Source organism: Amblyomma mixtum, chromosome 2, assembly GCF_055824585.1.
Source record: "Amblyomma mixtum isolate Tamu chromosome 2, ASM5582458v1, whole genome shotgun sequence".
Taxonomy (NCBI): domain Eukaryota; kingdom Metazoa; phylum Arthropoda; class Arachnida; order Ixodida; family Ixodidae; genus Amblyomma; species Amblyomma mixtum.
Genome location: NC_143013.1, coordinates 179891987 through 179912544, shown reverse-complemented (window position 1 = coordinate 179912544; position 20558 = coordinate 179891987). Strand labels below are relative to the sequence as shown.

The window sequence follows — 20558 nt, the reverse complement described above, 5'->3', positions numbered from 1 at the left end:
TCTTAAAGGCACAGTTTGTTGCTCCTTTCATTCATTTCATTCTTATCGATACGCATTAGTCTAAGAGCGCGTTTAATTTTATGCGCAGAACCGACAGGTTGTTAACGTTAAAGTTCCGAGGTTGCAAACCTTACCTAAATTTCTAAATACGCGCTGTTTAATTTTCGCGCCCGTCCAAATGAATACGCCCCGTCCAGGGTCGAAATCCCAGCAAAAGTTGCTTTTGAAACCTCTAGCCACATTGCCGCCGTGATGTTTATATGAGCTATGTAATTTTTTTGCTCTTGTTATACAGCAGCACAGCTCCATCAGCAAATTCAAAATTGCCGATGCACCGTGCGGAAACTGTTCCATCGCCGTTTTCTTTTTGGTAAGCTTTCAGGGAAAGGTAATACGGACTGGTAAGAAACTTGGATAAAAAACATAGGTCTGAAAACTTACAAGTTGAGACTCGTTGCCCGTGGGATTAAAACAATAGGTGACGCCATAAACTGAGTGCGAGGACTAAATAAATCTCATATCGTCACTATAGTTGCTTTTATTGGGAAAGATGCGGTGAGCAGAGCACACTGTGCTCAAAAAGTATCGCAGCGCATGGACACTGTCGTCGTGAGCGTGCATTTCCACACGAACGTGTTTTTTGTGAATATCGCGCAAACCTCTTTGCCATCTCAATTTCAAATCTAAATGCAGTCTTTTAAGGTATTAAGCATTTTTTTTGTATGTATTGCATCGCTTTCAGAATGGTAGAAAATACTAGTATTTTTTGATCCCTCCAACATTCGTGACGAAGATTTTACAGTACCATACCGAGCTCGAGTTTCCAAGAATGTTACTTCGATCGCAATATGCTTGGAGCGCAACAAATATGCTAACCCCTTGTTACAAAACAAGGGGTTAAACGTGTTTCCTCTTTCCTGGATCGAGAAATATTATTGTTATATAAAAATACCCTAACACCAATTGCACAAATTGTTCGGAAAAGAGGCAATACATTTTTGTTCTCTCTTGTTTCGTGAATCATTGTTGCAGCCCATGAAGAGATGATATCCAAAAAAATAAAAAAATATGCGTCTGATTTCTGTGCAATTGAATTCAGTAGCGCATACCATAAAGTGATTTGTTTTGTAACGGCGGATGGCTTCAGAGGTAACATTGCATGTGTTATAGGAATCCTCCGCTGGCTACGCAAATAGGAAGTACGACCCAAGGTGTTCGGTTCTGGTGATCATGCAAAAATAAAGGCGCGAAACTTTGCAATTTTAATTTCATGTAGATATGTCCACTAAAGTCTTGGGCATGGTGTTACAGAAGATGCTAAGCTATGAATTACAGGAGAAACTATTTCATTCTCAGCTTGCAACTCAGTGCCTGGTGGAGGGAACATCACTTTGCACGCAGCCCATGATCATGACACATATCATAGTAATACCACTGCGATTGTTCCAATAATGTTACCAATAATGGAGTGGTTTCAGCCTGTGTTTAGCCGAAAATGTAGTTAAAACACTCTGTATAACAAAATTGTTTTGCGCTCTATTGATGAATTTGAATAATAAAAACTATTTTATTATTGAAATTAAATAATTTTCAACGGTCATAGAAATAGTCAGTATTGATATTGCCGATAAGCGTTTGGTGAGCAAAAAGGTGAAAAAGTTGCTGATAGAATTCAGGAGGAAAACTATCCTTCAGAAAAGGAAAATATTGTAACCACATCATTTTAAGACCTCGGTACTTAAAAGAAGCCACAGCAGACGTATACAACATCAGCTGGTGAAGAAAATAAAAGTACAAATCAACATTGGTTTAGTTTCTCTTGGGAAGTTATTGTAATGCGCCACTGAAAAAGACAGAAAAAATGTAGAAAATCTGCATGCCCTATGGCAAAGGGTTAAGTGACTACAAAGAACACTGCAGATATATTTTTAGAAAATTATCTTCGGAAATCAGCGATGACGCTTAATTTCTGCCATCCTTTTTCGTCTGTCGTCCAGAATCACCACCGGCTCTTGTCATTGTTTGAAATACCAATGACATTGAAAATATTTAAGCTTTAAAGTTACTACATCATATTGGCGCGCGCAGGAACGCTCCAGCTCCGTCCGCCGGCATTAAATCATGCCATAGCTGTCTGTCATGGCGCTCTTTCTTCGTCGGCTTGCAGTCACGTAACATTTGGTGGAGTAGCGGGGTGCAGCCATTATCAGCCTTGCCCCTACCACCCTCCTGAAGGATGTGCTTTTCTCTTGGCGCCTTGATCAAGTTCGCGCCTTGACAGCTGTTGTTGCGGTCATACAGCTCCACATGTACTGACCCATTTCAATACTTCTGCGGCTACGGAACTTAGCATAGACACCTGTGACCACTGTACTGGTACCCTTCTTGCATAGCGACAGCGCGATCACCACATCGTGATCGCTTATGCCAGCCAGCCGGCTACGATTTCCCTCCGAACGTAAATATTTCATTACGGAGTGGGAGTCACTCGCACTTGCTTGGGCATTGACGAAAATTAGCCCTTATTTGTTAAGCAGCAGCTTTTGTGTACCTTGACTGTCACCTCTTGAAGACCCTAAAGGCTGTCTGGGTCGTTTGGGTATGCCTTACGCTTTCAGGAATACATATCTATTGTCAGCGACAAGTGAGACCTACTGCATAAAAACACCGAGTGCTTGCCCCTTCATCACGTCGATATGCCGAATCCGATGATCGTGATGCCAACGGTTGCGTTTTGGCCGCGTCAGACTTTCTCTACATTGGAGAAAAACACATTCGAGATGGATCTCTGCGCCATATAATCTACCTCTCCGTAGCGACCGTTCCGATCTTTCTCTAATCCTCTTCATTCTGCATCATATTCAGGCCGGCTAAAATCTCGATTTATTTTCAACAAACAGCTCTCTCTCTCTCTATCTCTATACCGACGCAGCATGAATCGAAATGGCGCCCAGGTCAGGTGAAGAAATGGAGGACGCGCACCACGTATCGCACCACTGATCGAACAGGAAGTCCCAACATTTTGTGTGGCGCGTGCTGGCGCCACCTTCTTTCCTTCGGCAAGTGGCTGTCGCCAGTCAAACTTGTCGCTACAAAGCAAAAGAAGCGAAAGAACTGCTGTTTCGTTCCACACAGCGCTGTGTTTCGTTCCCTTTTCTGTCCGTCCTTGTTTCGTGTGCGCTGCTAACACCTACAGCATGAAAAACCAACTAGCCCAAGAAAAGACGAAGCGAAAGAAGTCGAGCGCTGTGTCCAGCTGACTGGCCAATGGCGGAGGCACCTGACCACCTACGACCACCTGCACTACCTAGGAACAGCCCTAGAATGTTCACCGCTTTTCCTGCAGTGCAGTTAATTCATACAGCTATTAACGGCGACGAAGGCACATTTCAGGCATCCTGTGATTAAATTTACTGAAATGCGGTTGTCATAGCCGCACCCCAGCGCTCTGAGGTATTTTTAGTCACCTTATGAAAAATCTCGAATAGCTAGCATTTGATTGTCCAATATGCTCTCTTTCCAAGTGCTCTATATCGATGCACTTAAACAGTGGATGGATTCTACACTTCGTCATGTTAAGACCAAGACATAGCTTATATGATTATTTTTCAAATTTAAGATAGTCACTGTTTGAAAGTCGAAATCAAGATTTGCTATCCACCTGCCAGACAAACGTGGCTTTGAAAGTATGTTAAAATAGGAAAACAAAATCTTACGTTGTGTAGCCGCTTCTGAAGGCTGATCTACTATTTGTGTCCTGTATGATGTTTTAAAAGCCTCATTAATCGGTACACAGGCTCACTGTTTCATTTCATGCTGAAATAAGAAATTTCAAGTGAAATGCAGAAAAAATGGGACATAGTCAACTCATTTTTAGGAAGAAACGATAAGCGCAAAGAAATACCTTTGATCCAGCATAACGGTATCGAATACAGTAACCCCCAAAAAATTGCAACTGCTTTTAACTGCTTCTTTAAAGAGAGCAGCAAGTCTCTTAAGGAAGCTCTCCAACCCCCTGTGTGTAGTCGCCTCCCACACTCTTTTTTTCTCTTTCCTACCACACCACAGGAAATAAATGACATAATCCGTAATTTGAAAATAACTAGTCCTGGCCTTGATAACATACATCCTGTTCATATAAAAATGATTGCGCATATAATTAGTGGCGTCCTATCACATATTGTGAACCTGATGTTTAAATCTGGCATTTTTCCACATGAACTGAAGCGCGGAAAGATTATTCCGGTCTTTAAGAAGGGTGATAATTCTTTAATGACAAATTATCGTCCAATTTGCATACTTCCGTGTCTGAACAAAGTAATTGAAAAGCTAATCGCGAATCGTCTCGTTAAATATATGGATAAATTTAATATATTATCGCCATATCAGTTTGGTTTTCGTTCTGGGTATTCTACTGAACTTGCTCTTATAACTATTACAGACAAATTAAGAATTGCCATAGATGAAGGGAAATTTGCAGGAGCCGTCTTTGTAGACTTGTCAAAAGCTTTTGACACCATCAATCATCCAATTTTGTTCACTAGGCTAGAAGAAATTGGTATCGCCGGCCCCCCGTTATTACTGCTACAAAATTACTTGCAAAATAGATCACAAACCGTCACTATTTCAGGTGTCTACTCTGATGTTGTGTTTACAAACTCAGGTGTGCCACAAGGTTCTATTCTGGGTCCCCTCTTGTTTTTGATTTATATTAACACATTACCAAAGTGCCTCGCTTCCTCCAATTGCCTATTATACGCTGACGACACCACAATTTATACCTCAGATTCAAGCGTTACAAATCTCATATCAAAACTTAATCATGACCTGAACAATCTTCTATCTTGGTGCAATCAACACAGTTTGACCATCAATTCTAGCAAAACGAAGTTCGTTGTTTTCAGCTCGCATCAACGGCAGTCACTTTCCATTCCTCCTGTCTCAATCGGTCAGTATCTAATAGAAGCTAGCGATTTCGCCTTATTTCTGGGTGTGCATTTGGACAGCAATCTAAAGTTTCACAAACACATAACCAGTATAAAGAAAAAAATGGCATACGGTTTGAGAATCCTTATTAAAGCTCGTTCGTATTTTTCTAACAGTACATTAATATCATTATATTATGCATTTATACATCCACACATCTGTTACTGTATAGTATGTTGGGGAACCACGTATGCTACTCATCTAAGATCATTGCAGATAATTCAAAATCAAGCCATTCGTATACTTACCTACAGTTCTTATTACACTGATGCAGCCTTCATTCTCCAGGATCATAACATCCTCTCCGTATCACAGCTTGTTAGATATTCTCTTGGCATTCTCATGTACAAACTTGTCAACAATCTAATCGCTGTTCCTCTCATACCACAGTGTTATCTTGTAAACGCCAACATAACTAGGTTCGCACTCAATAACAATATTGTTCTACCTAAAGTACGCACCAATTACGGGAAACAGGCAATTCATTTCTCATCAGTTGCTGTTTGGAACACTATACCGATAGAACTAAAAAATGCTCCTTCAATTTTCAACTTTAAAGCACACTTTAAAAGATCAATACTTAGCAATGAGCCCTAATTCTGATTAATTTGTTTTCATTTCTTCCTACATGCATTTTGCACTGCTTCATGATCTTCATTATGATTCAGTACGACATCAGCTTGCTTAGTTATGTACAACTTTATATGTTTCGGTGGTCCTTTTTAATAGCTTTTATTTCTCTCCCATGTGTCTGCTTTAATTGTATCTCATACGTGTATATTCTGTTTTGTATATTTATCTGATCTGTCGTATGCTGTTAAATGTTTTACTAGATGTATTTAATCAGGAGGTCCCATTACAGTCTCTGACTTCGGGACCTCCTTCTGCATAATATGCTGTACTCTAAAAATGTATCAAGAAATAAAGACTGATCCTGATTCTGATTCTGAACCAGAAAGTTCACTCATCTTCTCTTAGCTGTGGTCTGCGCTGAGAAAGCTATGGTCTGCCCCACAGAGTGTGCAGAGGGTACTGGTGACTTGCTCCAATCAGCAGCAGAAGAGCTGGGATTAAACTACACTAACCAATAAGGACTCAAAGGGTCTTCATGAAGTTGCCCTCTTGTAAAAGTACCACTTGTGAATGGCAAGCAGCAGCATTCGATACTGGAGCTACGGAGAAAAATCATTCTCAAAGGAAACAAAAAATAATATTTGAACACTTTCCACATCTTTCCACATCGACCTGTACGTGTTTGATACGGTAGCAAAAGCTGAGCAAAGAGTAGATAAAAAGAAGCAGCAATGCACGTCTCCAAGCTTCAACAACTCGAAATTATAAAAAAAATACAAAAAGAGATTAACTATTTTGCTTACAGCGGTCTTCAGCCGCTCTCGATTAAAGTACTACAACCGCAAGGCGCCCAGCGGCACTACTTCTATTCTCAAGCGCTTAAAAAGCGAGCGTCAGCAGTTGGTGCGCAGCTTGCGTGCGCCGTCCGGGCGAACTTTTTTTTTTCGCTGCTGTGTCTACCTCAGCATTTTTGGAGAAATGCTGCCGCAGAGATTCATGAATAAAATATACGACAACCATTTTATACTTAGCTAGCATAAAAATATAAATGAAGCAGCAGTTTTTCTTGATGCTGCTGCAATCTTTTCCATGGTCTCGACTGTGATGTCTTTTATTTATTTGTAATTATATATTTTCGAGAAACGGTTGAGATGGGGGTAAATAGCTTGAAAGCCCCCAACTTCAGTACAAAGGCAACAGGGCAAAGCAAGCTTGTGCATACACTTATTAAGAAACAAAGAAAAGAGATAAAAGAATCAGCTGAAATGCTTGTAGCAAAGTGAGGGCATTAAAACATTGCATTGTTTTCGTACATGCCTGAACATATAGTTCGAAATGTTTGCGCTTGTTCCGAAATATATGCATTTAGAAGAAAACACGCAGATTGCAGGCGCTGCCAAAAAATATTAAGCTAGGAATATAACTGAACAAAAATGTGTGAGATTGGCGTGAGATTTTAGTTTTTTGAAGGCCGCAACTGTTAGACCAGTAACATTTTTGCCTTAGCAAGATATGAGTTCAATAATATAGGAAGAGTAATGCCCTGCCTGTGATACCGACAATCAGTCCGGGAGAACGTCTTCGGGAGAACAATCGAGCACTTTAATTGAGATTTGCAAGCTCTAATAGCAGAATTCGTCTGGCCAGTTGGTTCATTACAGATGCGAAGAACGAACTGCGCACACGAGATACGGACGGCGAAGAGGTGAAGACGCACACAAACGTAGACTAACAACATTAGTACGTGGAGGAACACACGGTGTATATAGTTGCTAGTCTGCATTTTGGTGCGTCTTTGCCACTTCGCCGTCCCTATCTCGCTTGCACATTTCTTCGCGTCTGCAATCTCTACTAGCAACGTGTTATATTACTTTGAGTTAAAATTTTCGCAGCAGCACCCATTTGGATAAGCTGTACCATGGCTTCGTTATGGGTTATTGCTTACAGGGGTTTAACGTCCTAAAGCTGTTCAAGCTATTAGGCACGCCGCTCTGAAGGCCTTGGGATATTTCGACCACCTGGGGTTCTTTAACGTACGCTGACATGGCACAGTACGTGGGCGTACAGAACTTCGCCTCTATAGGCATTCGACCGTCACGGCCGGGTTCGAACCCGCGTCTTTAAGGTCAACAGACAAGCGCATCAACCACTTGGCCACCGCGGCGGCTGCTTGTTATTTTATAATGTGAGATTGAGAACGCTCGGTGCAGGCTTTGTTGCCACCCGCAGTTATAGCGTTCGCGACGATGGCAGTTAATGATGAATATAGACAAATCAATATCACGTTCACGCACAATGCCTACACTAATCACCCCCCCCCCCCCCCCTCGGACGCCATGTGAGGCTCGGTCAGGAAGGGGCGGCGGGGAAAGGGGAGCAACGGTGGACGGGATACTCGTAGTTCGGGCGGTACGGAAACTTGCGAAAGCTTGCCTCACACGTAGCAATTGCTACTAGCGAAAAATAAGCGTGAGTGTTGTTGAAATTTAGGCTGTCTGCAAACGTCGTACAGATTTCCGCCGTAGCGCCAGAATGCTTATTTACTTCACGCGCGGTCTCTAGTTTGTTTTATTAGCCAATATGCTTGTTCATATGTAAAAACGAAATGCAGTTCTGGCTGCTACGCATGCAGTTTATAATAGTGTCCTTGTTTTTATAACCACTGATTCAATATGTTCATTTTATAAGTTATGTGGGGTCATTCTTGAACTGCATACGCATTCTTTATTTTTTTTTTTCGTGGTTTCGAATGGAGTCGTACACGTGTCGTCATTTAACACGCCACGAAAATTTTGACAAACACTTCTTGTTTGCGCGCCTTCCACATCGTGCTGTAAAGAGCTGTAGCGTTCTTTTCTTCAACGCTCTGGAACCAACCACACAGCTCATGGTTGTGCTCCTTGGTTCTACTGCAGTGCCAAAAGAAATCGTGCTCTACTTTAGCCCAATCTTCCTGGTGCATGTTTCCCGCTGGAGAGGATTTCAGATATTAGCTGGCTTAATTTCCTTTCCACGCTTCTTGTATATTTTTTTTGCATCTGCTTGCAGCCGTCACTGCTGCGCAGTGCTCAAAAAACAACGATCGTGGCATAAACGAAATCACTGTTAAAAAATGCAGCAGCTGAATTTCCCGCAGCGCACTTTTGCGCAGAACATAGTTAAGAAGAGCAAACAATTATTTTTTACCTTGCTTTACAAAACCACTTGTAAAAGACTCGCATAACGAGTTCACTTTCAGTTCATATTACTCTACGAGCTATCAGATACCGGTTGCCACACCGCGACTGCGCTTCACTGAGAAGCTTTAGTTCCGTGAAGGAAGACAGTAGCCTCAAACGGAAAAAATACATGCACTAGGCGATCCAATTACAGCACCTTCCCAGCGGGTCTTCCTTTCGTCGTCAAACGGTCGTGGTTCTCAAACGCCTCTGTCAACAAAACTGCTTTTTATGCGTGTCCGAGAATGAAAGAGGTACAATTTTCGTTCACCATTGCACTCAAAGTCGGTGAGCTCATATTTGTCCTCGTCTCGAGGCAACTCTGTTTGTTCGTCTTCTAGAATGCCGAAAATAGCGGTCCCTCGATCTTCCCAGTATCCTGCATTTATGCTGTGTAGCTTTCCTTTGTAGCCGTATGGCTGCGCTTGGGTGGATGTTAACGAGTAAGTACTCCCTCATTACCAAGCTGTATTCTGATGCACTGCGCCGCTGGCAATGCCAGTCCGGAAAGACTCCTATAGACGATATGCGAAATGCGCAGCGCCATCTCTCGGCGCTCCGAGATCTAAGTCCTCCATGTTGGTACGGTACAGAAAACGAAACAGCGGCCCTGCGTTGGGTTAAAACGGCTGCGCTTCGTTTGAAAAGTGAAATGACGATGCGCTCTTACGCTGTGCTGTCCACTATGCAAATAAACTACGATGCGTGCCAGAACTAGGTGTGTTCCAGCTTTTCGCTTTTCTATTTTTTATTTACTCTGTCCCAACGTTTTAGTAGCAGCAAATGCCATGTGAGGTATCGTGTGTCAGCACCCCATTCAGTGCACAGCTTGCGCTTTCTGCGCTGATTTTTCACAAAGCTTTCTAGGTTTTTTTGCGTTTACATTAAGATACGGACCACAGCCTTTGTTTCCTCTGATCAAAATTAGAAGACGATTTAGTGCATTTATTAACTCTCCGGTCGGGCGTGAATATACTATGTAGACGCATACTTGAGCAACGTAATAGAGAAGGTAAATTTTTTTGAGCGAGCCTACGCCTGTGTTCAAGCGTGTATTCCAGTCGCGAAGAATACACACGTTCATTAATGTGCAGGTAAATCGCGGCCATGGACACTCAGTGCGCTCCATCTAAAAACCTCGATTGCTCATGCTGTGGCGTACTAAGCGCACTCGAAGAACCATACGCACATTACTGCTTTGTTTGTTACATGTTCAGTTAAGTTTTTCCCGTGTTCGATTAGTTTTGGAAGTGCTAGAAATCTCTCTGGACCATGGGGTTGTTGCAAGATCCCACACATTGTTTTCTTATATGTCGTACGTGATCGTGCCCGCATATGTTAGGCGCGTTAAGGCGTCTTTGTGAAGCAATACATCCTACGTATAAAAACTGAGGGGCGAATACTTTATTTCTTGAGGATTCCTATACATTCGTTATCTCCGGCGGCGAAAGTCTGAAAAAAAAATATAGCTACTTTATTGTGAAAGCGGGACGCATTTCCAAGCTAGAAAGTACGTGCAACATTGTTCTGAAAACGTTTCAGGCCATCAGATTATATTATCGTTGTGGCAAGCTGCAACAGCTTAATTACTTCGCAACAAAGAAATTTGTGTAGGTTTCGGAGGAAGCGAATTAAGTGTCGGAGGCAACCGAACATGCGAATTTCACCCCCGCATACACAGCTTGACCAGCGTATCGAGTCCGTGCAGGCACCTGCAGCTGTACGCTCTTTCTCTAATCAAGCCGCCGCGGTAGCTCAGTGCTTATCTGAAAAAAAAATTCGTCTTTGCTTACAATATTTTGAATTATATGTGCCCACTTTCCTCTTGTTAATATCGACTGACAAAATCGCAATACTCGCTTCAACTGCGTCTTAAGCAAGACGCGGTTTCAACGAATTGCGGCGAAAACCAGCCGGCGCCGGGCTCTGAAACGGTGACGTTGAAAACCGCGGATGTGCATTGTACATTGCACTAAAGCAATCACATTACGCAGCTGCTTGAGGATCCTGTGTGAATATACTGCAATGCACAAAGCTCCTGGCGTCGGCGCGAACGAAAGTTCACACTGTCACAGAAGTTTGTCGACACACGTGCGCACTCACCGCAAAATAACCGCTCGCTACCCCACCAAATAAAATCGCGTCCACCTGGGAATAAAATAGCCATGATAATGCGTTATGCTTGAACCCGTGCTTTAATGCGCGAATTAAAGTGAGAGTGGCGCAGAGTTCGACTTGCCAACACACTTTCCAGTGCCGATCATCAGCGCCAGACTTCAAGCGAAGCTCAGGACGCGGTAGGAGGAAGTTGACGCTTGCTGAAATCACCTACATTTGGTAAAAGATCAGCAGTGAAAACAACGCAGCAGCTGAAGCTTGCCTGTTGAAATTTCACACGCAAGATTCATGACAGCTATACCGATATTAGCCACCATACCGATATCAAGAATGTACGCATAGCAAGCGATGCACCAGCTCGACGAGCTCGCCCGAGCCAAGATGGAAACCGGAAGTTGTGGGCGCGGTGTTGCCAGACCACCAAGCAGTTTCGCATATCGTCTATTGTTCAGTAAATTATGGAGAACATTGAAAGCGACGAGAAAGCATTGACATTCAAAGCATACTTACTTTCGCTGGGTCTTTTCCCTTGGTGGGATTAGCACTATTTTTTTTTACTTGGACACTGTTTGTTTTGCCATCCACTTCACGTCAATTTAGAGATCGTCTTCGCGTAGGTAGTCGGAATTTTTGAGCAAAACACGCTGCATTTCGAGTTCCTAAATAAGTCGGCTTGAGGTACATCCCAAACAACGTTGTAGTGCGCCAGCCATGGCGCCAGCCCTCGCCGGCATAACTTACGCGTGCTTCTTCCCTATGCCTCCGGCAACGTGAGGTGAACGCCGTTGCGGTCGAAGTCTGCGGAGTCCCTTCAAAGGAACCCGACCGCACCCCGCGCGCCCCCGCATCTGGCGCGCTCTTTCCTTCTCCTCCCTTTTCCCTCTCGCAGCGGCGGGGCGCGCCTCCCGCGCTCCCCGCCTCAGCTCCGTTACTCAGAGAATAAACGGTTGAACAGCACACACGTCTTGTCTTCTGTGAGGATCTCCGAGCAGCTTACGCCCTACAATTGGTGACCCGGTTTTCGACGCCCCTAAGAAACGTAGAGCCAAGCTTTTCTCCACGCTGAAGACAGGACGTCAACGCACGCAGCTGAAATGGAACAAAATCAGCCACTTACGCCCAACCTCAACCAGACAACGCCAGATGTGCCCGGCGAAGCCGTCTCTGCAGTCACAGTGCGTCTGCCACCGTACTGGGAACGCAACCCAGCCGTGTGGTTCCTGCAAGTGGAATCTCAATTCCAACTTTCGAGAATTTCATCACAGAAGCAGAAATTTCACCACGTGGTCGGCGCACTGCCATCAACAGCTGCAGAGGAGGTGTCCGACTTACTCACCTCTTTCAGCACCAATCCTCCGGCACATCCATATGATGACCTCAAGGCAGCCCTACTGCAACGAACGGCGGCGTCCGAAAGGACGAAAATACAGCAGCTACTCTCCTCCGAGGAGCTCGGTGACCGGCGACCAAGTCAGCTCTTGCGGCGGATGACGCAGCTTCTCGGTAGCAGTGCGCAGACCAAGGACAATGCTGTGCTGCGTGAACTTTTTCTGCAGCGCCTGCCGTCCAACGTCCAAATGGTGCTTGCCACAGCCACAACCATGGACTTAACATCACTCGCCGCGCTAGCCGACAAGGTGATGGAAGTGGCCACCCCGCACTTGACCGTCGCTGCCGTCAGCACTCCCACACAGTCGTCGCCGTTGGCCGTCCCCATCACCACTCCTCAGCCGTCGCATGCTGCATCCACCACCGCTACGCTTTCCGAAGTTGACCGCCTTTGTCAGCAGCTCGAAAAACTGATTGCGGCAACCACGCACTCAGAGCCGCCTCTACGACGTGGACGCCAACGTCACCGCTCCTCAACGCTTCGACAGCGCGGACAGAGTGAGCGAAGTCCATCCGCAGGCCTACGCATCTGCTATTACCATCGTCGCTTCGGCGCCAACGCCCGCCACTGCCTCCTGCCTTGCAGCTGGACGGAAAACCGGCCGGCCCACCACTAGCGGCGACGAGCGGTCTGTGCCAAGAAGAGTGTCGCCTTTTCCACGTCTACGACAAAACCACCGGACAGAAATTCCTTATTGACACCGGGGCCCAGGTGAGCGTTCTCCCAGCCACAAAAGCAGAGCGTGCTTCCGCTGCAATTTCGTACCTGCAAGCAGTGAACGGAACGCGCATACCTGTTTACAAACAGCGCTCTGTAACACTCAACCTCGGGCTTCGAAGGGTCTTCCGGTGGGTATTTCTAGTCGCCGACGTTGGTTCTGCGATAATTGGTGCCGACTTTATAACGAAGCACGAACTCCTCATCGACGTCAAGCGGAAGCGCCTCATTGACTCCGCAACGAAACTCTTTATTCACGGCATAGCAGCGCGTGCAACTACCGATGTAGCACCCTCATGTGCTACAGTTGCCAAAGAGCCGTTTGCAGCCCTGATTAATGAATTTCCCAAGCTAACGTCACCCCCGGATTGGACTCAACCCGTCTGCCACGACGTTCAGCACCACATCATAACATTGGGACCACCTGTTTTCTCTCGCCCACGACGCCTGGCTCCGGACAAACTCAAGGTGGCCCGTGCAGAATTCGAGCATATGCTGGAACTTGGCATTATTAGACCTTCATCCAGCAGCTGGGCATCTCCACTCCATCTTGTCCCGAAGAAATCAGGAGACTGGAGACCATGCGGAGACTATCGTTTTCTGAACACCAAGACCGTCCCGGACCGATACCGATTGCCCAACATACAAGATTTCACGTCTTCTCTGCACGGTGCAACCATCTTTTCAAAAATAGATCTTGTTCGGGCTTATCATCAGATCCTTGTAACGGAAGAAGACATCCCCAAAACAGCGATCACGACACCATTGGGACTGTTTGAATTCTTGAGAATGCCATTCGGACTTCGCAACGCTGCGCAGACCTCCCAGCGTTTCATCGACTCTGTCGTACGTGGCCTTCCCTTCGTGTTCGCCTACGTGGATGATGTTCTCGTGGCAAGTTCATGTATTGAAGAACACCTGCACCACCTCCGCCAACTTTTCGAGCGTCTTTCGACTAACGGCATTGTTGTCAACACCGAAAAGAGTGAGTTTGAGCAACCAGCTCTCGTATTCCTCGGCCATCACTTGGACAACAACGGCATCCGCCCGCTTCCCGAAAAAGTGAAAGCAATCACCGAGTTTCCCAAGCCCACTTCAAGCACGAAGCTCCGCCAGTTTCTTGGCCTCGTAAATTTTTACCGCCGATTTATCAGAAACTGCGCCACCCTGCTTAAACCACTTGACCGCATGCTGTGCGGCAAGCACTCGGCGAAAACGCTACACTGGGACACCACGGCGGACGATGCCTTCAATGTCATCAAGCGCGCTCTGGCCGACGCCACTCTACTCGCCCACCCAAACCCCGATTATCCGCTGGCACTCATGACAGACGCTTCCAACACAGCGCTCGGAGCTGTCCTTCAGCAGCAGGTCAGTGGCGTGTGGCAACCCCTCGCATTCTTCTCAAAACGCATGACTCCTGCCCAGACACGATACAGTGTTTTTGGCCGCGAACTTCTCGCCATATACCTGGCAGTGCGTCATTTCCGCCACTTGCTTGAGGGCAGAGCATTTACCGTTTTCACGGATCACAAGCCTCTTACTTACTCAATTGGCCGTCCTGCATCCCTATATACGCCTATATACGCCACGGGAAGTGAGACAACTTTCCTTCATATCTGAGTTTTCGACTGACATCCGACACATCAGTGGTGCCGACAACACCCCGGCTGACGCCCTCAGTCGCATCGATGCCGTCACGCGCAGTCGTTCCGAAACATCGACTTTGTCCTCCTTTCCCTTCGACATACATGAACTGTCTGCAGCGCAAGCAAGCGACCCCGAGCTGTCCCGCCTACGTACAGCGCAAACATCTCTGAAGCTCGAGACAGACCTCATTGAAGACGTGCCAATCGTTTGTGATACCTCCACAGGTACGCCAAGGCCCGTTTTGCCCATCCATTTCCGCAAGAAAATCTTCGAATCCTTGCACACCCTTTCTCACCCTGGAATTCGTGCAACTCAAAAGCTGATCACAGCCCGCTTTGTCTGGACCCGCATGAACACCGACATTCGCGACTGGGTCCGCGCGTGTGCACCCTGCCAACGTGCGAAAGTACACCGGTACCCTGTGCCCCCAACGCAGCGCTTCCTGCAGCCCGACGAACGCTTCGCAGTAGTCCATATCGACATCGTTGGCCCCCTACCCCACTGCCAAGGTTACCGGTATTTATTGACATGCATCGATCGCTTCAGCCGATGGCCTGAGGCTACACCAATCGCCGACATCACAGCAGCCACTGTCGCCGCGGCCTTCGTCTCTACTTGGGTAGCGCGGTTCGGCTGCCCCACAACCATCGTCACGGACCGCGGTCGCCAGTTCGAGTCATCGCTTTTCACAGAACTCCTCAAACTGCTCGGAGCAGCACGGCTACGGACTGCATCTTACCATCCACAAACAAACGGACTCGTAGAGCGTTTCCATCGGCACCTCAAAGCAGCACTTACGGCGCACGGACCCGCCGTCAAGTGGCTCGAAGCTCTTCCGCTCACGCTGCTCGGAATCCGATCTGCCTTCAAAGAGGACCTTTCGTGCGCCTGTGCCGAGCTTGTTTATGGAACCTCCCTTCGTCTTCCAGCCGATTTCTTAGAAAGCGCGAAACCCGCCGTCCCGTCCACAGCAAGTGAATACGTCGACAGGCTCCGGCATATCCTCCGCCACCTTCAACCACAGCCGACGCGAGAACACCAACGCACTGTTTACGTGACTCCAGACTTAAACACAGCAACCCATGTTTTCGTGCGTTACGGCCCTGTGCGCGGTTCCCTCCAACCCCATTATATCGGCCCCTTCCCCGTCCTTGAGCGCCGTCCTTCCACTTTCCTGGTAGACTTGAACGGAACGCGAGATGCAGTGGCCCTCGAACGACTCAAGCCAGCGTACATCGAGGCCCCAGTCTCTTGCGTTTCGGCGCCTGCACTTGCGACAGCCCCATTCATTTCCGACCGACAGCAAGCTCCTCCGGCTACGACGACACCGTTTCAGTGAAATAGACAGACCCCTTTGTAAAATCTGCGGCTCGATCGAAACTACGGAACATATCTAGCCTGAGTGCCCTCCATATGCTAACGAGCGTGCGTACAATGAAAATTTCATGGAGAAGCTCTCCCCAGTGCCTCTAACAATGGACGTTTTATGTCCCTCAGCCTGCCCTATGGACCAGAGACACGCAATGAACTTTTAATTTGCGTATTTAAAGCAAATTGGACATCTTGATAAGCTCTGATTTCACCTTCCATGTTACCCTCATGCATTCTTAACGCTGTGAACTTTGTTAGCCCATTTGTCGGTCTATGCACTTCATCATTTCATGTGTAACATCATTCCTCGCCGATTTACCTTAGTACGCATGTCATGGCCACATTTTTTCTGCTCCTCTTTTTCTTTTATATTATCGTTTCCACGCCACTATTCTTCCGTCTTTATCTCCCAAATTCCCTTCCACACGCATAGTAGTAAGACAGCGATTTTTAAAGGCCAGCTGAATTCTCTCTTTTTTCATTAAAGTGTCTCTCTCGCAGAGGCTAAGACATGAGTGCCTTATGAGTACCTTAGGAGAAAGGAAATCATGAGAAAACTTTTGTAGACGTGGATTTCGTTCGCTTTTCTAACTGACCATATCTTTCCTAATCGCATAGAAATGATTTAAGGAATTTAATTTTCGCTCTTATATTGGTTATATCTTCAACAGTTCAGACTTCTTTTATTTAGCTCCTACTAATTCTCTGCCAGGTCGCTAAGCACTCTATACTTGGTTTGATTAGAGCGCTGGAAGTCCACACAGCAAGTCCGGTGCGTTACAAGACTGTCCTTTCTATTATGTTGTTATTATTTTCAGAAAACGTTTCGATTCGGTGCAGAGATGGAGTGCCCCCACAATTTTTGGGGTTCAGCGAATGAAGAGAAGGGATCGCCGGTAAGGAAAGAGAAATAGCCGCATTTTTTGACGTCGGCTTTATGTTATACCGAGCCTGACTAATATTCTCCATGTCGTGGCCAGTCGGAATAGTTCTTCATAACAGGGTTGAAGTAGTGTTGTGCGTGACGTGAACCCAAAGTCGTACGTGCGTATATATTGTTGTTTCGCACCTCCATCTGCTTTCGTATTTGATTAGATTTTCCTTCTTGAATCTCGGGCGCCGGAACAAGAGAAATATGAAGCGAAGTGCACACGAGAGCACTCACTATCGGTGAGTATATTTTAATGAACAAAAACTTCATTTATGCTATGACTTTCAGTGAAACCCGCCACTAAGTTTTAAAACAAGCCTTTGGGATATTGAGAAGGCTTGTGATGTATAGGTAAGCCAATGTTGGCTGACATCAGGTAACTGGTGAATCGTGTCACCAAGCAAGAAGTTTCGATAATTTCAGGTAGCTATTTTTTTTTACGCCACGATTACGCGACTGGCTGGATTCACATCAGACATTAGGATTGTCCGCAGCGCCGGCAAATTTCTTGAGCATCTGTCTCGCATGCGGGTGTTGCAGGGTTCCATCCCCAGTGGCGCCGGGTACGCACCGGTGATACAGTGGGTACAAGCTTCCCCTGGCCTGGTGCTCGGTTTAATCAGGGTGAAATGCTTGGGAAAGGCGTACTTGACCATACCTTGAGCAAACGAAAATACCTTATGCCATGGAGCTATTTGGACGCAGATGCCCTAAACCATAAAAAATCCCTATCGTCGTCATTCATTAAATTTCTGAAAGTTTGGCCACGTTATATAAACAAATCAGACAAAAATCGCGACAGAACGTATCATGGACAATTCGCTATAAAGGATAGGAGTTTTGGGAAATTTTAGAAACGCGTTAAAAGCCTATGTGACCTATCAAAGAGGACGTCAAACCAATATCAGAGAAACCAAACCAGTAGCCAAACAAAAAGCGCGAAACCAGTATGAGAGAAGAAATTCAATAAACTATTTAGCGCTCCTAGTTTAACCCAACGCAACAAAGGCAACAACGAATAGCAAAACACCAGAAACAAAACAAAGCAGCTTAGCAAAAATAAACGTGGTGGACATGCATAACGATTAAACACCAGTAGAAATAGGCACGACCGTCTACTCTCTCACGAACTAAACCGAACACAAAGTTCTCAAAGCCCCACTTCTTTTATTTGAAATGCTGAGATTCTTCAAGCTTTAAGTTTAGAGCATGAGAAGGTGCTGGCGAGGCGTAAGAGAGATGATGCTGAAACTTCACTAGCAGCAGAAAAGAATTTCGCTACACACCCCTTTCAAGTTAGGGCATTCTTTGGCTGGCTACGGGTTGCGTCACTAAACACGAGAATTTTATATTATTCTATCGATATCGTTAGTGCAATTTGGATATAAAACACAAAGCTGCTCGCTCATTAAGATAAATTTTGCAATGCCAGCCCGTAAGTATCCAGCCTGGGAAAAACTCACGCCAAAGTTTACGCGATTGACCTTCAAAGAAAAATACTCAGAATGCTCTGGCTTTCCTCGTGTAAGAGCTGCTTTCAACTCAAGCCCCCCCCCCCCCCCCCCCCAAAAAAAAAAAGAAAGGCTGTTAGTCGAGTGAGTACAGCGTGTCAACGAGAGGCCAGATTGTGAAGTAAGGCCGCGATCTTCCTTCCCAGTCCCATGAGTGAAGGCCGTAGGAAGAACCAGCCTTCAAAAAGAGCTGTCCTTGGCTCAAGAATAAAAAAAACTGCAGCCGTCTTTCTCATATCAGTGTGTTCAGCTCGGGACAAGCATGCTGAGAAAGCCTAAACAAACGTTGTAGGCCGAGAGATAGAGCACGCGTCGGGATGATTTCCGCGTCACAGCAGGTTTAACCCCTTCCCCTCGACAACTTCGTCATTGACGCAGAAGCACTGTTATTCAAATAGCCGCGATCATTGTGTTGTAGCGCAACTCGAAGCGCCAATACCATCAATGACAATAGAAGAAAGCATGCGGAGGCTTAATGGGGTTTCCTTAGCAACATCTGCTCCATCGCGCATCATTTGACCCATCGCCCATTCTCACACACTCCTGAATGTCGGCCGAGCGGAAAACTTGCAGTGATCGTTTTTGTAGCTACCGTATCCCACCGCCTTTCCTAAAAAATTGAATTCACCATCAACAGAAGATAAGTTGTAGTGGTAAACACGCACCATCTGCGTCGAAATTTGATCTGAAGGCCATGCATGTCATTTTCAAGCAATGCTCAGCCGGCTCGTAATTTCCCGCGCCATAGTTTTTTTTCGAAATTGGGCTTTAGGAAATAATCATACTCGATGGAGAAACGCGCTATGCACGAAAAAAATGTCACTGACACACAAACCCGAATGTACTGCTAACAGCTCTCTGCTCTGAATGTATCTTCGTTGCTAAATTTACAAATTTCAGTGACCAACGGCAGACAAAAATCGGATATAGGCTAATAATTAGATGCACTGACGAGTAGTACGTATAGGATATGTCCAGCAATATTTCAATACGGCTGTGGTTACGCTCCTATATTTTCTCACTTGACTGGCTTATACTGACTTTTTCATTCTTGAAGTAGCGGTACAGCTTTCTTCAATGAACTCTGGAAAGGCACTCTGGAAAGGCATCACCTTGGTGCTAAAAAGAAAGGATTGGATGCTACATCTCTATGTCGGGAGCAAAAACGAAGTAGCCATAGACTCTGAAGTAGCGTCAAGCCATATCGTGGATGTATTCGTGTTTTTATCGAAAAGCGTTTAGTGCATGACTCGTTCTTTTAATTTAGATGCACATTGATGCGAAAAACAATTTGCCCTTCATACGATCGCTGAATGCCGGTGAAGGGCTAGCACATGCGCCCGAATCTATGCGTCTCCAAATTGCGTTCTGTGAAATATGGAGTTGAAAACTGGCCTCAACAAATATAGCCCGAGTCTCTTCTTAGAAGGGTAGATGATGCAAAATATAGCCTCGCTCTCTGTTCTCTGTGCGCTAACATACAGCTTTTTTTTTATTACATCCGTGATGTCTGTTTCAATGTTGCATGCAAAGCAATTCATTTTGTTGCTGCAGTAGGAAAAATATTTTTTCACAACAACTCCGTATACCTGCCCACTGCGCTGTCGGAATGCTTGCCACACTTTGCCTCCAGAAAATCAGTTAATCGGACACGTTTCAAGTAGTCTTGTACTCGTTACAGAAAATAAGTAGCCGATCACAGTAACATTTACTACTTATGAATGGTAGCCGATTATAGCGGTCAAATACAGTCCCAGGAATGCAACGAAAAAAAAATTAAATAAATGTAATCGATTGCTATTGCGTTATTTGACTTGCAACGTTTATTGACATAGAACAAAAATTTACCAAGACTGCAATTCACTGCTCCGGAGTGATTGCTTTTAATTCCGTTTCACGTTGTATTTTCAAGAGGAATTCTTTGTTAGAAGTTGTAGCTAATTTTCCCAAGTTTCCTCGTGAGCGGATGAGCAGGTTGATGGAACACTGAAGGGAAATGAAGGACAGGGCAGTATTACAACGTATGGTAATCTTTCGCACCTGACGTAGTTTCGCACACATGCCGGCCGCTGGGGCTTGCGTGTCCGCTAGGC

At 45.7% G+C, this 20558-nt stretch overlaps 1 protein-coding gene across 1 annotated transcript; it reads left to right on the top strand.

Moving 5' to 3' along the window:
* The first annotated feature begins 11676 nt into the window (after positions 1–11676).
* Positions 11677–17531, top strand: LOC149361738 (uncharacterized). Its single transcript, XM_089568143.1, has 5 exons — positions 11677–12637; positions 12720–12782; positions 12871–14373; positions 14972–15534; positions 17495–17531. Exons 1-5 carry the CDS (start codon positions 11990–11992, stop codon positions 17529–17531), a joined length of 2814 nt encoding a protein of 937 aa, XP_089424269.1. The 5' UTR covers positions 11677–11989.
* The last annotated feature ends 3027 nt before the right edge of the window (positions 17532–20558 follow it).